Here is a 21208-nt window from a genome sequence, read left to right as displayed (position 1 = left end):
GCGGTGTTTGTGAGGTTTGTGGCATGTATTCTTAAAAAGATATTCAAGAGTTTCAATCAAAGACGTTTTGGGGTTTTATTGCAACTATTTGGAATATTTGATTCTAAGTCTCGTGATTCTCTATGACATAAAACATACACTGTGCATCCCAAATTGCATACTGTCTGAGTAGGTACTACATTTGAGTAAAAAACAGTAAAAGTTCTATATAGTATGAATATTGGTTGTATGAATGAAATTCGGACGTACTACATTCACCATGTTGCTATTGTCACGTGACCTACCAGCGTCAGTTGTGTTACTTCACTGCCATTCATAAATCCTCTCCTGTAGCCTCATGGGATAGAAAAGTGTCCATCGAACGCGCACTTCAGAATCTCGGTGGATTTTCGGGATTTTTGGGAATGTATTCGGTCATATTTCTCTGCTGGTTTTTCGCATATATAGTAGGGAAGTATTCGATTCTGGATGCAGTGACAGTGTGCCTAGTTTAGTCTGATTCCCTAACAATTAACTCTAATGAGTCGATTCTGTTTAGTGAATCAAATACATACAACACAACCTCGATAGTCCGATTCACGAATTAATCTCTTATAAGTCAGTTTTTTTTTTTTCTCAATAAATTAAAACCATACAGCACAGACCTTGTGGTCTGATTTCCAAACAAATGACTCTTATATATGATTGTTTTTAAGTGAATCAAACACATACAGCTTACAATTTACTGTTGTGTTGTAATTAAAGCTCCTTCATATGACAATGCTTAGTAGGGGAGAGCAGGGGCGAAAGTACAATTTTTCAGAAAAACATAATTTGAAAAGATGATGTTTTAGACAGAGATATATTTTTGCTGTGGTCAGTCACTCACAAGTGTGGTCCATCAATACCAGGTGGTATTTTGTAAAAATGTAGAAGGACTTCAGTATAATTTCACTTTGAACTTAAGACTGCTCATGTTACTTTCGACCCCGTCAGTTGAGACGAAAGTAACACACAGGTGGGTCAAAAGTAACACAACAATATACAAGCTAGATTTTTTTTTTGATTTTTCTTTCCCCCCGGTTCTCCCCTACACATTATGAGTAGTATTTTATTAAAATAAATGAATTAATGGTTACAGTTTATTTCGATAGTCTTCTAACTACAAGTAATTTTTCAACTACATGTCAGTAAACTCTCATTGATGTGTAACTACATGTCAACTTATTCTCATTGGAATATTAGTAGACTGGTAGGGTTAGGGTTTGTAGAATAAGTTAACATACTAAGTAGAATGTCTGTTTAGGGAAAATCGTAATAAAGTGTTTCCAGATATTAAGCAGACAATCTACTAATACTCTAATGACTGCTGCTTGACATGTAGTTGAAAAGTTACTTGTAGTTATTATTAGAATGTCTAAAGTGGACTATCCAAATAAAGTGTTACCGAATTAATTATTTGTTACATTTTAGCTAGTTTAATATGGTTTGTTTAACAAATAGTGCATATAAAATGCTTAAGTGAGTGTGCAGCTATATTTTGCCTCTATAATATATAGTTAAGACCATTATTGAACTGCATTGATTCCTCTAAAAGGTTTGAAAAGTCATCAAAAAGCTTCATTTTGGATGTACTTGCCCCTTAATGTTTTGAAGAAGAAGAAAAAGTGTGGTTGGTCATTTCACATGTTGGTCAAATGGCCTCTTCCTGTCGACGTGGGTGGTTCTTGGCCAGAATATGAATTAACTTCATGCCAATAACTGAACAGACTACTCTATCCTGTTATGTAACAAAGTCTTGTACTAATGTTGGAAGATGTTATTTTAGCACATTCTAAGAACAGATGGCCTGAGTTCTTGTATCTTTTGTGTGTGTGTGGTTTCAGCCTGTGTTTGTGCTATAAGAAGCTCATCACATATCAGCAATTATCTGAGCATTTTCATTGAAATTTCCAGCCTTTTTCTCATGTCCACCTACTCAGTGAACTTGCCACCCCCCGCTACATTCAGGCAGACAGATGCCTCCACACTGACATATTGATCAGGGAAACGAAACGCTTCCAATCTGTCAATCCTGTCGTGCCAAGCAATGCAAATAGGGCCCTTGGTGCATGAGCTGAAATTCACACACAGATGGCTCTGTGTCCCTAAGAGAAGTATTTGTGAATGAATGAATATATGGAGGAATCATTAAGAGGATGTTTAGTTTGTGTTGTAACTTTGTATTCTTTTGCCTTTTTTTATTCATCTCATTCAATGTAACTCAGTGTTTTTGAAACAAGAACCGCATTCCACCATAACTTGGCCACATATAATTATATGAGAATATATACACTAGCCTACCGTTCAAAAGTTTGGGGTTGGAAAGTGTTTTTTTGGGGGGGTTTTCTTAATGTTTTTGAAAGAAGTCTCTTATGCTCACCAAGACTGCATTTACTTGATCATACATATAGTAAAACAGTAATATTGTGAAATAATATTTTAATTTAACGTTTCCCTGCCAGCATTATTTTTTTTATTTTTTTTAAAGCAGTCACCGCCAGCGTATTTGATAATTTTCTCAAAAATGTCATGGCCCCCAGAATATTTTGTTGTATGAATATCTGAATTTGCAATATATATATATATATATATATATATATATATATATATATATATATAGCCTATATAAAAACAGACCCTCTGTTTCTACTTTCTTATCAACACTTGAATGTGGGTAAGTTTCATAAAGAAAGCAATATTTTGAGCAAAAATATGAGAAAATTCCATTTCTGTCAAAGACTACTACATCCATATCATTCAGAACGATGACCAAAACATAGATGGAGTAGATCGAGTCCATCAACAGCCACTAAGGTTGCACAGTCCTAGACCTCGTCCTGGGTCGACATTTCGTTCAGTAATGTAAGGAAGTTATATGATATCTCTTGTTTCTGCATCTCGTTTTGATCAGGAGATTCGGTACTCTTCCAGAAGATGCGTCATAGCGCCCCCTACCATAGTAAAAACACGGAAAGCCGGAAATTTCCATCGATGGCGGGGAAGCATTTTCTCACAAATGGCGGGAAAATGGTTAAAAGATTTTTTTATTATATATTTTAAAATAAAACATTTTTGGAGACCATCAAAATAAAGTATTAGCAAATATTAAGCAGAGAGTCTACTAATAGTCTAATGACTGCTAGTTGACAGTCGAAGTGGTAGTCTATTGTGTTACCGAGTCTTGTCACTAAAACAAAACAAACGGATTCTCTCATCTGTCTTTAACACAGCAGGTTTGAATATGATGAAGTGTACAAGATTTGAGAACTAGCGAACACCGTTTCACTGGCTTAACCGACCTCACTTTTATTTTTATTTCTCTCTTGGAGCAGGTCAGCTGGAATCCGTTCATCTGTCCGCCCCTTTTGTCGCTGTGAAAAATAAAGAAGTCAATCTGACGGTGGTTCTCTGGCCAAGCCAAGTGGGAACAGTCACCTATATCTGGTGGTTTGGAAATAATTCAGAGGTAAATTCTCCATGTGTCACTCACTGGACACCTGTGCATGACTCAGTCTGTATGCGTTTTTATCTCACCGGCTGCCATGTAAATAAAGTTGGCATCTTCAATGCGATACGCTGACAGTGCATCCTCTTGAGAGTCTCTTTCACGCTGTATTCACAGCCCGTGATCACGCTGGAGGGGAGTGTGGCGTTCACGTTCTCTCGAGAGGGAATCAGTGTTGTCACTGTGCAGGTTTCCGCCGGGAATAACATCCTGCAAGACAGGAAAACCGTCGCTGTCCATGGTGAGTTCAACTAAAAAGAGCAGTGTTTTTTTTTTTTTTTTTTTTTTTTGCTAACTGAAAATAAAATATATATATTATATGTATATAACAGCACCTCCACAATAAAATCTAAATTATTTCAGAAATTCAACATCACCAAGGTCTCTTCATTTTCAACCATGCCCATCATGTAGAGAACACTAAACACATTTTGCAATTAATTCTTGATGCATAAAAAAAAAAAAAAAAATTCAGCCCCACGTCACATTTTTTCTCATTGGATATCCTCAGAAATGCATCATGGAAAAGTGAAGTCGAAATGAAATGCATTCACAACCAATTTCAAGCACTATGTCATACAGTAAATTCACGTGTTGAAAACAAATGCTGCAACACAAGCCTCTCCAAAATGATTTGTGATTAAAAAAAAAAAAAAAAAAAAAAAATTTAATTATAAGAATATAATACTTTTTGTTATATTCCAATAACAGAATACTTCAGATCTCATCTTCTTGCCTTTTCATCCAATCTGGATGATCACAACCCTGATGTGTCCGAATGGAGACTTGATGTGAGTCGGGTCATTAAAACATCTATGGTGCAGGTGAGTTCAAACCATTTACCACATAAAAAATCTGCCATTAAAGAGTTCAATCTATAATACTTAGTTGTGTATTTAATATAATACAGCATAAGCAAACAGCCCTGAAATTACTTATACTGAAATTAACAACTCCATAAACTCAACGTTGTCCATGTCTGTTTGCTTTGAAGTCATCAGTATATTTTAACAGATATTCATATGTATCTGTTCTAATTATTTATTTTCCTCGGAGGAAAGCCTATTTATTAATATTAATGCTCAGGTAAACATTTGGATAGAAAAGAAAACGATCTTTCTCTTTTCTCTTGAACTGTGTCTCACCTAATGTCTTTCAGTAATTTTTGCATGCAGTTCGCATGAGTGTATGCAAGAATATTCATAATCTGAAACGTAGTGGCATCTTCTAATGAAGGTGTTTTTTAAGATGTTTTGGCCATCAAATGTGAGCATAAGGTCTTCACACAGAGTTCTGTTTCATAGACATTGCATTAGTCATGACATTACCACCAAAAAACCAGCGATGAATAGTAACAAAGTAGTTTTACTGTACTTACAGTGCTATGCATAAGTTTAGACAGCCATGCTAAAGTTGACTAAAAAGAGGAATAAAAAATCATCTTTTGGAAATTGAACTTAATGCCTTAATTAAAAAAATCCAACCTTTAAGGACACCAATTTTCTTTGTGAATGAATAATGTATCGTAAATAAATAAATGTTCTTCCTTAAAATACATGGTGCATAAGTGTGTACACCCCTATGTTAAATTCCCATAGAGGCAGGCAGATTTTTATTTTTAAGTATTTTTTTTTTTTTTTTTTTTAGGATACTATGCATCCTGATAAAGTTCCCTTGGCCTTTGGAATTAAAATAGCCCCACATCATCACATAGCCTTCACCATACCTAGAGATTGGCATGGGGTACTTTCCATAAGATCATCTCTCAATGCAAATCAAACTAGCTTTTAGGCTAACTGAAATAAAACTATGCCAATCTCTAGGTATGGTGAAGGCTATGTGATGATGTGGGGCTATTTTAATTCCAAAGGCCAAGGGAACTTTATCAGGACGCATAGTATCCTGGATCCATGAAGTAACTGGCCTTTAAAAATAAAAATCTGCCTGCCTCTATGGGAATTTAACATAGGGGTGTCCAAACTTATGCACCCTGTATTTTAAGGAAGAACATTTATTTATTTACGATACATTATTCATTCACAAAGAAAATTGGTGTCCTTAAAGGTTGGATTTTTCCTAATTTTTTAAATTAAGGCATTAAGATCAGTTTCCAAAAGATGATTTTTTATTCCTCTTTTTAGTCAACTTTAGTATGGGTGTCTAAACTTATGCATAGCACTGTAAGTACATTTTCAAGTATCAGAGTGTTTTTATATTGGGAAACTTTGAGTTTTACTTCACTACATTACAAAGCATAATATCATACTTTTTACCACTACATTCCATAAAAACATATCGTTCCTCGTTATGTCAAAATGTAGAAATCGCCATCCCCTCTGAGACGCAAAAGCGATGTCTGATTCGTGAACGGGAGTTGATTCTTTCATGTGAATCAGTTGAATTGGTTCATAAATAACTTTAAACAATTCATTTGCAAATTGGATCCAATTGCAACAGTTTTTGAGTCAACAACTTACTGATTCAATGATCTGGTCTAAATGAGCTGACTAGAATAAATATATGGTTCATCATCAGTATTTTTACTTTTATACATAAGTACATTAAATAGCAAGTACTTTTGCACTTTTACTCAAGTAAAACTGAAATTGAGTACTTTTACTGCAGTAATATTTATCTGTATGTTTGCTCAAGTGCTTGCCCTGTGTACTTTGTTCACAACCTATAGAGAATCTCAATTTAAAGTGCTATTTGAGTCTCAAAATATAAATTCCAGTTATAAAAAGTGCAAAACTATAAGTGTAGTCAGGATCTTTGCTGGGTTTTCATGCTCCACACTTTGGTTGTGAAACATCAGCTTCTAGATCACCGTGACAGGAAAAACACAAATATTCAAACATATGGCATGACAGACCAAATAATCATCAGTGTTCTCCCTCACTTACCCCGTGGCATTTTCAAGAGGCCGTTATAAGTGAACATTGGGACTTTCTTTATGAATGTTTATGGAATGTGACACTTGAGAATAACGGTTCTCATGTGAGCCATATGCGTGTTCTGCTCCAATTGTTTATTGGTAATGTGTGTAATGAGTTTTGCACTGGGCATATGGACAGGAACACGGTGGAAGTTGTGACCTTGCAATATGAACCAGGGAAGATTTTATATATTTATATTCTGTTTGAAACAGAAACTGACGTTTCTGGACTGGGACCCCAAACATTAAAACTGTAAAGTCAATCGCACAAGAACATAAGAGTTAAAGGCCTTGTCTTTTTTTACCTCAGTTGATTCTTGTGTTTCTCTAATCCTCTGTTTCTTGGTGTTCAGGCGACAGGAGTGAATCCTGAACAGCTGTTGGTCACTGTGTTGCCTGGACTTCCCACAGCGGCCGAGTTCTTCCTGTTACCTGACAAACAGCTGACAGAGGGCAAGCCAGACAAAACAGCTTCTCATTTAGACCAGGTACTGGACTTGAGCCTTATCCGACACTATGCATGATCTTCACACTTTGATGCCCATCTCTATCATGAAACACTCAGCTAACGAATGTTTTGCTTTGCATGTGTCTCTTGATCAGAAGAAAGAACATATTATCATCATTTTATTCAAATACATTTTTAAGGATAATGGATAAAATGGGAATCTTGACAAGAGTTTCTTATGGTCTCCAGCAGATGTCAATGTTGGCATGTTTAACACTTGATTAAACCCTGTTTTTACTGGTTCACACTTACACCAGATTTTTCTTATTCAGCTTTCTTCTGAAATTAAATAATTGGCATGTAAATTGGTATATAAATACACTTTAATTTGCTACTTCAGAAAGTATCTGTTAAAGTCCACCTGTAGTCAATAATTTTATCCCTTAAAACTCATCTTTGATCACCAAACTTACAGATTTAAACTTTTTTTTTTTTCATTGAAAAAAAAAAAAGTTCATGCCTTAAAATAGCTTGAATGTAACTCTACACCCTTGCCTCATTTAGTATACGTGGTTCTATGAATATGCAAATTACCCCCGCCTCCACTCACTCGCACCAGCTCAGAGATCCAATCGTTGACGTGATTGGTTACGAGGTAATCTGTGACAAATTTGCACGTGGTTTGTCTTAAAGCACATTAAAAACAGCACATAGACATATAAACAACATTAAAAGCTGGATTTTCACCACAGGGGGACTTTAAAAATGAAAAAGTGGTTTCCTGATGTGGATGTCAAAGCTCTGAGATTTTCTCATTTATTATCTTTCTCACCTGCAGATGTGGGTTTATTCTTTAGGTCATGGGTAATTCTGTCCATACCGCATTTGGGCAAAACTGAGAACAGCCATTACTGAATATGAGATGGCTCATATCCTCCAAAATCACGATGCAGAGTCATCTGTATTTTTGAGGCAGTGATTTCTCACCATACATACGGTAGAGAAGGTCATTAGTAATCCATCCACTAGATCATTCCGTTCTTATGGGCCAAAGATATTATATCACATATGAAAGAGGGGTATCTGCATTTTGTGGGTGTCTGTGCAGGGGTGCATTTATTTATTTATTTATTTTCTCATCCAAACTGAATATACAAAGGACCTTTCATAGCAGATCCTCATAAATCTCACTTCAAGGGTGCCATGTTCAAAGTAAAATGTGTAGATAGCCTTATTAAAAAAGTATAATAGACTTACTGACCCTGGTACAATTCATAAAGAATGTAATTATTCATGGAATGGTCTAATTTTAAAAGGGTGAGGAATAGGGATGAGGGAGACAGAAGGTGAGAGCGACAAAGAAATAAAGGAGCGCAGAAATAAGTCAGGAGTCATTTAGTAAATGAGACAGATTTAATAAAGCTTTGGAAGAAAGAGTGAAAAAAGGGACTCGTGGAAAAGGAAGTGGTTTTGTGTGAGGTTTATCTATCTATCTATCTATCTATCTATCTATCTATCTATCTATCTATCTATCTATCTATCTATCTATCTATCCATCCATTCATCCATCTATCCATCCAATCTATCAATCCATCTGTAGGGAATGATCTTAAATTCCTGTCAACTCCTTTACGATAATTATATTAACACTTAAACAGGTTTTTTCTTTAAAAAAGACCCTGATCTGCCATAATCAAGCACAAAAACAAACAAGAAGGGGCTTCGTTTTGGGAGGGAAATTGTGATCAGCTTTCAAGATTTATGCATACATAAAAGAGCCTGACAGTCAAGGGCTCTGTGTGTGTTTGAGGGAGAGAAGAGTGAGATGTTAGGCCTAAATGAGATCCCACCCATGTCATATATCAATATTTGTGAGTGAAGGTGAGTTGATTTATGCTGAAATGTCTTTCCCAGTGTGATACCGGCTCATGCAATACAAACATCACGCTTGTATGTCTCAACATACAATGCTATACATCAGGACTCACTCGGCTCACAAACGGGGAAATCAAATACAGGGCACGAATATCTTATTTCAGGGTTGCGTGATTGTTTATGTAATTTAATAACAGATTTGGATGTATAGTACGGCAGCTGTTTTCTTATCTAACGTGGTGTGAATATGATTATGTGATGATGTGATTTTCCTTTCAGCTCTCAGAACTGGTGCTCAGTGCTCTGAATCAGAATCTGGTTCAGTTCACACTCAGACCAGGGGTCCAGGTCACGGTATACGCTGCTCATTTATCAGCAGGTAAAGAATTGGAATCAAAGAGTGTTGTTTTCTATATATGAACGAGACAAGACTGACTTGCAACTTAAAGGAATAGTTCACCCAAAGATGAAATTCATCACTGATAATGAACAAGTCTAATATAACATTGGTGGTTGTGAGAAATGAGTTTTGTGTCTGTTTTATTAAAAGGAGGGTGGGAAACATGCCAGACTGTGCACTGACAACAGCTTGTCTGCCTTATTTTCCCCTGTGTCTAGCGCCTCTAGTGGACACAAGCGAGAATCACAGCGGCTCAGCTATGCTCATGCTCCTCTCTGTGGTGGTGGTGGGTTTAGCAGTGTTCCTCATCTATAAATTCAAAAGGTATTGTTATCCATATTTAAAACCTCATCTTTAAATCATAATGTATATGTTTGCTGTATAAATATGGTTAGTTTCTTTATTTTTTTGTTAAATGTCTAGTGGAAAATAATCAAAATAAATGTGAAAATAACAAAGTTTGTGAAAGCTAGAAAGGCAAGTTATTTATAAAGTAGTAACAAAAAGTAGCTAACAAATGCTATTTGTAGAATTTTTTAAAGATAAAAGTATATTTTTAAATGCAGAATTATCTGATGATATATTTTATTAATTTATAACAGCATTATTTACCTGAATATAATGTTTGTTCAGATATATATATATATATATATATATATATATATATATATATATATATATATATATATTCTAAGGTAACTTTTTAGTGTCCTTGTTAGACACGTTACATGTAGTTACTGTAGTAATAACTATACATGTTGCATAATTACATGCAACTAATCCTAGACCAATCCTAACCTTATAATAAGTACATGTACACTGTAAAAAAATAAATAAAAAATAAATAAATGCTGCCTTAAATTAAGTACAATCAACTTGGATGTTTAAGTCAGTTCAACTTAAATTACATCAAACTGACGTAAAAAAAAAAAAAAAGTTTAATTTTGTATAACTTATCAAAATAAGAAGCAATTTTTGACTTTTTTCATGAGTTAAAGCAATGTAAAAACACATGTTGTCAACTTATTGATCATCATTTTTTACAGTGTATTATTTATTATTGTATTAATTATTATTAATCAGTACTTGAATGTATAATTACGCTATAACACGGAAACCTTAAAAATAAAGTGTAACCTATTCTAATTATAATAATAAATTATTATAATAATACATATTTTTTATTCTTTTGTTCAATGCTACAAAAACAAAAAAAAGCCAAGCCGTTGTCTGCACAGGGAATACGAGGCAAATCGTTCTCATTCTCTCAGATCAGCCAGTTTAGGTGTTGTAGCTCAGTTTAGCAAATTACTGAGCGGATATGTGGAGTGGTGATTCACCCTTTCCCTGTTGCAGAACCTTCTTTCTTTTGTCCTAGCGCTCATAAGAAATGAGAAATGTCAGTCAATGCACAGACATTATCAATATTTAGCCCTTTGAGTTTTTCAAGTTGACCTTTATGAAATGTTAAATGATTGCACCGTTTCCATCGCCGGACTGAGAGAGAAAAGGGCACGAGAGGTCAATAAGACAAGATCTGGAAACAGGAGAGGGAGATAACAGAAGTGCCAAGAATTTTCCGATGCTTTAATATTTTTTTGTACGCAACAAGCTCTCATTCGGCGGCACTACAGCCACCGGTGACTTCCTGAAAGAACACTTCTTGTTAATCAGTTCACCCGAAACTAACGCTAAAAAACTGCTCTAACAAATACAGAAAGCTCTGAATAGATGTAAATGGGTTTAGAGCTACATGAGCGCGAGTAAATGGTGTCAGAATTTCCGTTTCGTTGTGTGAACCGGTCCTTTAATGAGGGTGTTAGATCACATCTTAATGAGCTGTCCGTTTGGGTTGCGTTTTCTTCCTGCTAAATCCCTCTCCGGTTGTATTTTGCAAAACAAATTTGCTTTTGAATCCTCTTAGGCAATGCCCTGTTAAAGCTCTACTCTGGTTTTTGCTTGCGTGACATTCTTCCCTCCGTAACGATGCAGACCAAGTCGGATAAAATCACCTCTCTGAAAGGGCGCTCTTGATTTAACAGCTCAGTTCTAGCCCCTAAGTGAGACTTTTCACACAAAGGTCTTTTTTTTTTCTTTCTTATTCCTGTCTCATTACAAATGTTTCCCTGAGGCAGAGCCCAGATTGCGTTTTGTAAATGCAGGATACCGCGTTCACAAACTATAAACACATGCTTCCTGTGATAAACGAACAGAGTGATGTGAACTGCAAAGCTGATAATGTCAGGGCCGTCGGAAGGCTTGGGAAAAGTGCAGAAGGGCACATTATGAACCTTTTCAGCTTGCCTCGTGAATATTAATTAGGTAATGTTCGCCCAGTGAAAGATAAGCGTCTGCTGGCCACAGTAGATCACCTGCTGCGCTTTAATTCGCATATTTAAGTTTGTACTGTTTGTGTGAAGAAAAAGTACATACTTTTGAGTGTGTAGCAGAATAGCAGGCAAGCTTTGGCTCATAGGCCTAGTACTTCGTCATAATTGCGTCACCGTTTAAACTGCCCCGTCAATCATCTTGTCGCAGTTAAAATCCTCCACGTTCAATTTAATTTAATGTCCTACCGTATCAGAGAGAAATGTAGTAGCACGTTGATCTGCCAGTTGTGGGTGTTTCATGTCTAAAACTCTCCTTATGCGTTCGCATAATGATGCATTTAAAGGTTAATGACCAAACGTATCTTTATAAAAGTTCACAATGTTGTTGCAGATGAAATATAATGTGGATAACATTGAATAAATACATTTTCGTCAGGTTAGATGCTGATTATTAATCACTCAAAGCCCTTTATCTAAACCTAGTTAACCGTCGGTCTTGTACATCCTTGTTTATTTTTTACACATTTTATCGTTTGAAGTTCTAATCGAATCCTCATCCACGGTGCAATGGGTTGTGGGCAATATTAGCTGTTAGGGTGTGCATGGATCTGCACTTCGGATTCTAACCGGAAAAAAGTAGACCATCCGGGTATCTACTCATTTCAACATACTATTTAGGACACACTAATTCTGATTGCGAATACTATTTAGGACGGGTAGTATGCGAATTATGACGCAGCAACCGTTTACAGCAACATTGTTTGTTTTTTACTCAGTCAAACTACTGTACATCTTAAAATTACTAGGCAGTTGGCTACATGTTTTATTATAAATATCACTTTATAGTTATATATAGTAGTGTTATATATGTGTGTGTGTATAAAAACACTAATGTTTTAGAAAAAAAATATTTTATGCTCACCAAGGCTGCATTTATTTGATCGAAAATCAGTAATATTGTAGAATATTATTAAAATTTAAAATAGCTGGTTTCTATTTTAATATATTTTAAAATGTAATTTATTCATGTGATGCAAAGCTGAATTTTCAGCATCATTACTTTATTTCAGCATTATTATTAAGTCATCAGTGTCACATGATCCTCCAGAATTCATTCTAATATGCTGATTTGCTGCTCAACAATCATTTCTTATTATTATCAATGTTGAATTTGATTAATACAGCATTTATTTGAAATAGAAATCTTTTACAATATTATAAATGTGTTTACTCTCTTTTGGTATTTAATTTAGTGATTAAAAGTATTCTTTTTTTTTAAATCATACTGACCCGAAACTTTTTGAACAGTAGTGTATATATTTAAATTATTAAGATGGATGAAACTTTTAACATAATTGTTAATTTCTAACTTAAAGATGAATAAATCATTTATAAAAGTTGAAGACACAGTCCCCTTCAGTAATTTATGGTCGCTTACCGCTTGATAATATTATTATTATTTTTTCTCACCCTGTTTGAAACAGGCTGATTCCCCCAAGCATATCTTGTAGCATCAAGGTTTGTTTGCCCGTGTCTCATTGTAAATCTTTCCTCAAGGAAGATCCCAGGCCTCCACATCTATGCAGCGATGCAGGACGAAAAAGAGCAAGAAATGATCCAGAGTCCAGTTTCTCCCACTGACAGCACACCCAGCTGCAGTTCTCAGAGAGAGCTGCTCACATCACTGGAACCTCTGGACACAGAGCCCAACACCCAGACCATCGGTGAGCACCTGCTGGGCGCACCGTATCACATCCTCTGATGCTTTTCCATTTATCACATGCCACTCAGATTCTCTCTTATACTGAACTCATTGCTTTGATTCTTGAGAACAGCAGATACACTAAGGGCCCTATCATATAGCCGGCGCAATGCGGCACCAGGCGCGACGCAAGTGTTTTTTACTAGTTTCAGCCCGACGCAGTTATCATTTTCACGTCCTGCGCCACGTTGTTTAATAGCAAATGCATTTGCGCCAATCTATGCGCCCATGGGCGTGCTGGTCTGAAAACGAGCTGTGTTCAGGCGCGTTGTTGGCGCGTTGCTATTTTGAGGCAACTGAAATAGACTGCGCTATTGACCAACAAATCCCTGGTCTAAAGTCAATGGAGCAGTATTTATTTGTGTTATTTAAAGAGCCAGTTAGTAATGTGCGCCTATAGGCGGGTGCACAACGCACGTACACGCGCGTACACACACCAGCACACAAACTAGCCAAATATTAAAAATAAAAGGATTACATGATTGCAAAAGATTAATATTGTGTACATAAAGATATGGTGGAATCCTGCTTGTCCCGTTGATATTCTGCTTGCGCGCTTTAACCTCGCGCACGAGCAGATCCGTTTCCTCGCTAGAGAGGCGTTCAGTTTTTCCGCTTGCAAATTCCGTCATGTAAATAGCGAATCCGCCACGGCGTGAACGCAACTGGCTTTTAAAGGTAATGGGAGATGAGACTCTGATTGGTTTATTGCACGTTACGCCCATAACACACCCATTACTCATTAACAGAATAGGGACAACCCTTTTAGACCATGCGCCGGGTGCACCGACCATTTTTCCCGTCGTTAAACTAGCAAAAGTAGATTCGGACTAAGTGCACTTCGCTTTAGACCATGCGCTTAGATCGTTAAAATAGCGCCCTTTACCTGTCACTCGGCTCAGTCGGCGCGTGTTAGGCAACTTCTTGTAAATGCTTCAGCAGATTGTTGGAAAAGGTTGATTGTTGATTGCAGGCAAAAACTTATGGTCCCTTGGTGATGCCTATAATAAATCAACAAAACAGCAAATGTCATGATGCATTTCAGCTTTCTAGGCTGCTATGTGAATGTTGCCAGTCAATTCACGCTGTTGTTCTTTTCCCAGAATGCATCAAACCTCACCCACGCGTCAAATTCTCATCAGACCTTCCTACGTACATCGACGTTTGAACTCTAGACTCCGCCTACGTCAAGGACTTTGGTCATGCGGACACAAAGGTTTCAAGCTTTATTCAGTACTTGTGCATGTTGGACATTAACTTTACTGTGCTCTGTGAATACTAGAACAAACTTTGTACAGCTTTTTTATATGTCTGTGTATTCAATAAATGATTTTTGATGCTGTTCATTTATAAAGACGCCAGTGTGTATAAAGTTGGAGGGAAAGGCCAGCATGAGGGGTGGAAAACGAAAATTATTCTTGGTTAACTGTCCGTTTATTTTTTATTGTTAACAGTGGCAGTACAGTATTCATGAGAGTAAAACATGGATGTGTGACATTTTGGAAGTGTTTTAATAATAAACTGTACATTTATTAATGATTATTGTAAAATGAAACATTTCCTGGGTTTCATTTTGTAAAGCTATATTTAGCACATCTGTACTTTACATGTAACACAAAAATGTCGGTTTTATCATTTGACTCAGTTTAATGCGATTATTCATGAAGCAGATTTAATGTTGAAGCTTTTTTTGCTTTTCTGCAATATCAAAGTATTTTTCTCATAGTAAAATAAATTATGTATTTCTAGGTAGAAATAACTGTTGGTTTACAGACACATATCAATCAGTGTCAAGATATGTTGTGTAAACTGATATAAGACATTGAGATACATCATGGCAATTTCATACATAAACAATTTTGTATGAAATAATTTGTGCACTCACAGGGGGTTACATGATTTATGGTTTGATTTTGCTTCTCTCTTTTTTTTCTTTTTTTTTTTTGCATTTAAATTCAGTCATGTCATACCAAAAGCTGACGGATATGAATGTATGAATGTGTAAGTATGTGTTTAAATATTTAAGCCTTTTATTTTCTTTTACTATGCCCTCTTTATTTTTTAACAATGTAAATCACAGGGAAGCGACGAGCAGTTACTTGAACTAATAAATTGACTAGTACTATTCAGAAATCATTTTATTTGACCTTGTATAGTTTGAGAATTTAACACAGTCAATCCATATTGGTATATGACTCATTTGGCTAGTTAAAAGAAATTTTTTATAAAATAATTATACCAAAATACAGTTTGCATGGACCTGGGGCAAAGATAAAATTACATACAATTATATGATTATTTGCATTTTATTATTTATTTGTATTATTATTGATATTTACATGTAGCATTACAACTCATTGAGAGCCACTACATGTCCTCCTGTTTATAATAATGGTGCTGTTACACACATGGCAGAGATCATGGTCCTCACGTTATCATCCATCCGCTACTATCTTTTTCTCCACTATAGCGTTTTTATCTATGGGATGCATCCCATTTCTTCTCTTCTTTCAATTTTTGAATATCAAGGTTATATATCAGCTATTGCCAGTTTTTCTATTCTCATACATCAATGAATAAAAATGGAGGTCATCTTTATTACACAAATGTCAGAATATCGAAGACAGCATGTTTAAAAGGGAATTTTTGTCGGATGATTTTATTTCAATTGTCCTCGTCCGTCACCTTTTGTACACTACCTATAAATATCATGTCACAGCAGTAGAGGATATTCATACCTAGACAATTCACTACGGACTTGATACAATCACAGTACAGATTATATTTTCATAATATCATGAGCGCTGCAGTCTGACGCTGTCTTTGGCATATGATACGATGGGCGACAAAATCAAGTTATGAGTCGAGATTGTCAATCAAATGAGAGCAGGGCATTGTGGGTAAGGGGGAGGGGCTATACAATGAGCAATAGCAATATAACTAAATAGTTTCTGCTAAAAGGCCCAAAAAAAAAAAAATCAATATCTGAATATCCAGACTTAAAAACAGACCTGATGGCTGAAGAGAAATACATTTGAATTAATTATTAAACTTGAGTTGTATATTTAGATTGAAGACAGAGATTATATTAACTGTTGTTAAACCACTGGCTACAAAACAAGACACTTTATGAGCTCTGAATGGACAAACTGTGGCAGCCAGGATATCAAAATCCAGCGCTGCCACTTTACTCTTAAGAGTAAGGAAGATTATTTTTGTAGAAGACGAGTTTTATTACTGTAAAGATTTTATATATCTATATATATAAATATATAAAAAAAAGTAGGTGTCATGTTTTGTGTGTTTTTTTTCTCTCTCTTTTTTTTTTTTTTTTTGTATATATATATATATACAGTATCTCTTTCTTTGACCTCAACTCTGTGCAGTGTGGAATTGTTTCTGTTTGGTGCAATCATATTTATTAAATGAAATCAGTCCCTGTAATTGTGTTTTGATTTTCTTACAGTATTTGTAAAAACATTATGTAATTTGCTGAAGTAACCTTTAAATCATAGATAATAAAGTATCAATCAGTCAAATGGTCTGTTTTTGTTTGAATAATAGGCTTGCCTAATAGGATATATGCAGGAATAATAGGATAATGCTTTTTTGAATGTGTACGCAACCTTTTATCAATCATAATATAATAATAATAATAATAAAAAAAAAAATTTCTTGAAGCTATATAACAATGTACGCTCCCATACAAAAGTATGGGGTCTGTAAGAATTTGCATTGATTTTAAAAGAAGTCTAATGCTCACCAAGGCTGCATTTATTTGGTCAAAATACAGTAATATTGTGAAATATTCTATGTGAATATATTTTAAAATGAAATTTATTCCTGTGATGACAAAGCTGAATTTTCAGCATCATTACTCCAGTCTTCAGTGTCACATGATCATTCAGAAATCATTCGAATATAATTTGATGCTCAATAAACATTTCTTATCATTATCAGTAATGGAAACAGCTGCTTAATATTTTAGTGTAAACATTGATATTTTTTTTCAGGATTCTCTGATGAAAAGAAAATTCAAAAGAACAGCATTTATTTGAAATAGACATTTTGTTACAACAATATAAAAGTCTTTTATATACAGTAGCCTACATGTAGTGTTCTGGTTAAACGTGATCTCACAACATGCTGGTTATAAGATGAGTTCTGTCCCCTTCTAGAGAAAAAAGAGTGTGAGAAAAGAGGAGAAATGAGCAGCCATTAGCGAAGAATGGTTTTGCGACAGCGCAGCTAGAGAGACAGAGTGAGGGAGTTAACTGGAAGGCACATGAGACTGCAGATTAAGGAGCAATCAATGTTACCAGGGCTCTACTGACATCTCAAGGTAACTTTCAACGGCGCCCAGGGAACTGTAAGTATGAGTGTGTTTGTGCGTGTTCCTGTTATGCAATTGCAGTCAAGGGCATGGCTAATTCGAGCCTAATGATTCATTTCGAATTTCTTCATAAAAATGATGCCCTCATGACAAAGCATTAGGCGACCAGCGTACCTCTTGTGTACGAATGAAAGTTTATCAGAGGCCTGTCTCCTCCAGGATAATAACCAGCTCAATCCGCTCCCTGTGGGTTCGTACTGTAGTTACTCCAAGGACATTAGACTCAATCTTCCTCTGGTGATACGTGTGCCTCACAGCCGGTCGACTCACCACGTTTAATTACCTTTGGAAAGAAAGACCAGCGGGAGAGAGAGAAAACACACACACACACCAAAGGGGTAACTGCATTAGTAATTCATTTCATAGGCCTACTCCTGTTAAAATCCAAACAATGTTGTACATATGAAAGGAGCTCTTTTCACTGATAGGCAATGTAGGGTAACAGTAAAAAGTGTCAGTCATCTGATGAATGCAAAATCAGGTGTTTTATGTCAAATTACATTTGGTTTCATAGGACAGAGTGAATGTGCTTCTCTATAAAACATAATTCTATCAAGGATTTCCCAATAACATTGCAAGTCATGCTTTTAATATCACCGGTAAGTCCAAAGGTGCTGAAGGTGAATAATATATGCAGGAGGTTTCTCTCACCAACATAAAAAATACTGCCAAACATGATATATTTTTTCTTTCAGGATTCATTGATGAATCAACAGCATTTATTTCAAACAGAAATATTGCCAGAGCCGGACAGTAACGGAGTACATTTACTTGAGTACAGTACTTAAGTACAATTTTGAGGGACCTGTACTTTACTCGAGTATCATTTTTGGGGAGTACTCATGACTTTACTCAAGTACATTTGAGAGGCAAATATTGTACTCTTTACTCCGCTACATTTCTTTCCATAACTGTGAGTACCCGTTACCACCTTCAGCTTTCCGCCAAAGTCAACTCCATGGTCAGATTAAGATAAGAGACGAAACCATGGACGAAACAATGGATGAAGACGCAGCAGGTCCATCCCGGGAATGTGCCAACCCGTGGCCCCACCTCGCCAGACTATTTCAAGTTAATGATAGTTTTCGCTTCAAGTGTTTGCTGTGTTTACCAATGTAAGCACTGTGGCAGTAGTAATGCAATATTTAGAAAATTTACTCTTGTACTCTTGATACTCAAGTACTTTTAAAAACAAGTACTTCAGTACTTTTACTTAAGTAGACATCTGACTGTAGTACTTTTACTTGTACTTGAGTAAAATTTAGCAAGGGGTATCTGTACTTTTACTCAAGTAATGAAGCTGTGTACTCTGTCCGCCTCTGAATATTGCATATAAATGTCTTTACTTTTGATCAATTTAATGCATCCTGTCCTGAATAAAACTAGTAAAACTAGCCTTGGTGAGTTTTAGAAACTTTCAAAAACCTGAAAAAAAATATGAATTATTCCAAAAATGTGGAATTTATATGTGTGAGTTAAGTCAAGAGAGAGAGAAAGAGAGATACCCAAGCACCAATACTTACCCAGCCGTTCACTTCATTAACTTCCCATCTCTCCCTGGGGACAGATTGCATTCTCTAGAGGTTAACGCAGGCCAGCAAAGAGAAAGTCACTCTCTTCTCCAGACTGATTTGCATGGTCTGTTGATAATTGGCATTCAGGAAAGCTGTATTTGATTAGGAGGTCCAGCGGTACGCTTCACTTCTGGAAACTCTATCACACACTGTCCTTGTTCTTAATGCCCGCTGGAAAAGCGGCGATGATCATTTGACAGTGATTTCATGAGCATATTCCCTTCATCAATGATTAATCTTTGTTACTTATGCAGCAGAACAGAGCGAGAAGTTTATTTTAATGAGAATGAAAGAGCTGAAATACATGCAGAGGCCTTAAAGGAGGCAGAAGGAAATGAAAACGGACTGCAAACGCACCCTTGTGGGACACCCTCCTTTTTCCGAAGCAAAATGTATTATTTCTAATGAATGGACACTGAACCCTATGTTTGGCCTGATTGATTACCATGCTCAGTAGAACCGCAAAATAAGCAAACTCCAAATTATGCATACTTAGGTAAACGGCTGATTACTCATTAATCTGCTTGTGCAGTTTTTAATAAAACCCAGAGCTGGAGAACTGAATCGTTTCTATGCGACCTGTAAAATGTTCTCATGTATTGATCAAACTGGTTCTTTGTATTTGCACAATGAAACACACACCGTGGCAAGAAAGGGTCATTAAAACCACGCTCCACTGGAGTGTAATCAGCATACACTTCGCTGACATCATGATTGCAGTAATTAACTTCATCCTTTAAATATGTTGCGTATTTTATCAGTAGCCTACTAGAAGAAACCAGTAGAATGAACATTAAATCATGTTCAAAACCCATTTTACTTCAGTAATGTCACATGCTTCTACAGTAAGTTAAACAGAGTATTCAATGAAAAAAAAAAATGGACGGGGTTTGATGTTATCCACTGGGAAATGATCGGTTTGTGAAAACTCAGCATTCCATATCAGAATAGATGTGCAGAGAAAGCTGGACGTTATCTCTATATGACGTGGTTGGATGGGCAGTGTTCAAAAATAACTAAGGGAGTTTAGCGACATCAGCTGAAAGAAAAAAAACACATTTTTTTTTTTTTTTTAATAAATCATGCATGGTAAGACCAGAAATGTATTTTAAGAAAGCAACACAAAAAAAAAGTACATGTTGACTTTAAACTTTTCTGTTGTTGTACATAAACTTTTTAATTAGTCTATCTAAACAAATGGTTAGTTTCAAGAGACACTTTACAGCACGTATATACTAAACACATCAGAACAACATCAAAATAAAATATGTAATTTAGACTTGCTTTCCAATGGATACCCCAGGCTTTACATTTATATTTATTAGAAAGGAATCATTTTAATGAATAACACTGACTTTACCTACATTACAGTATAAGCACAGCACTCTCAATGAAATAAAAGCTAATAAACCCTTTGACACTGTCATCCTCATTAGACTGTTTATTTTGCTAAGTTACATTTTTGAGGTATAAAACATCAGCTAGAAAAAAGTATATAAATTACTTTATGCCTTACAGTGACTTAGCTCTAATCAAAGCCATTAATCACAGCTGTGTGCATGTAACCACTCGCACCAGATTATGTTATTCATTTTGCACAGTGGGGACATTGGAGAATGATTTATTTGATAATTGCATCATGAAATCATAATTCGTACTTATCTAAAATATCAGGGGATGGATTATACGGAGTAGTTGCATAATGCATTCCGCTTGAAATAGCTGTGATTGCATCATGTCCCGAAATATGATCTATGATAGTTTGCTGAAACTTACCATACTGTAACTTTCTCCCCTATGCATCAGTTGCAGTACCACATGTTTTCCACAGGGGGAGATGTGGGACCACCTGCACATCTTCATCTTTCACAGAAATGACTGTTCAACAGGAGAAAGAAAAAAAGTGGTAAGTGGTAGGCATTGGTTTTGTCAGTCTCCCCCAGCATGTCTTAAAGATATGTCTCC

At 35.8% G+C, this 21208-nt stretch overlaps 1 protein-coding gene across 3 annotated transcripts in view; it reads left to right on the top strand.

The window, feature by feature from the left end:
- The window catches only part of sorcs1 (sortilin-related VPS10 domain containing receptor 1), a 210874-nt gene extending 195468 nt beyond the window's left edge, over positions 1–15406 (top strand). The window contains exons 20-27 of one of the 3 annotated variants that reach the window (XR_014626496.1): positions 3354–3487; positions 3644–3767; positions 4238–4350; positions 6815–6949; positions 9064–9163; positions 9403–9508; positions 13076–13238; positions 14380–15406. Coding sequence is in view for 2 of the 3 variants with exons in the window: in XM_084402210.1 (XP_084258336.1) it covers positions 3354–3487; positions 3644–3767; positions 4238–4350; positions 6815–6949; positions 9064–9163; positions 9403–9508; positions 13072–13238; positions 14380–14444 (944 nt within the window). In the remaining variant the exon portion in view is untranslated. Of the gene's footprint in view, positions 1–3353; positions 3488–3643; positions 3768–4237; positions 4351–6814; positions 6950–9063; positions 9164–9402; positions 9509–13071; positions 13239–14379 lie in introns of all 3 variants that reach the window. The other 2 variants (XM_084402210.1, XM_084402211.1) reach the window with 2 other exon arrangements.
- The last annotated feature ends 5802 nt before the right edge of the window (positions 15407–21208 follow it).

Source organism: Rutilus rutilus, assembly GCF_951802725.1.
Source record: "Rutilus rutilus genome assembly, chromosome: 2".
NCBI classification, from domain to species: Eukaryota; Metazoa; Chordata; class Actinopteri; order Cypriniformes; family Leuciscidae; genus Rutilus; species Rutilus rutilus.
This window is presented reverse-complemented; position numbering and strand designations above follow the sequence as displayed.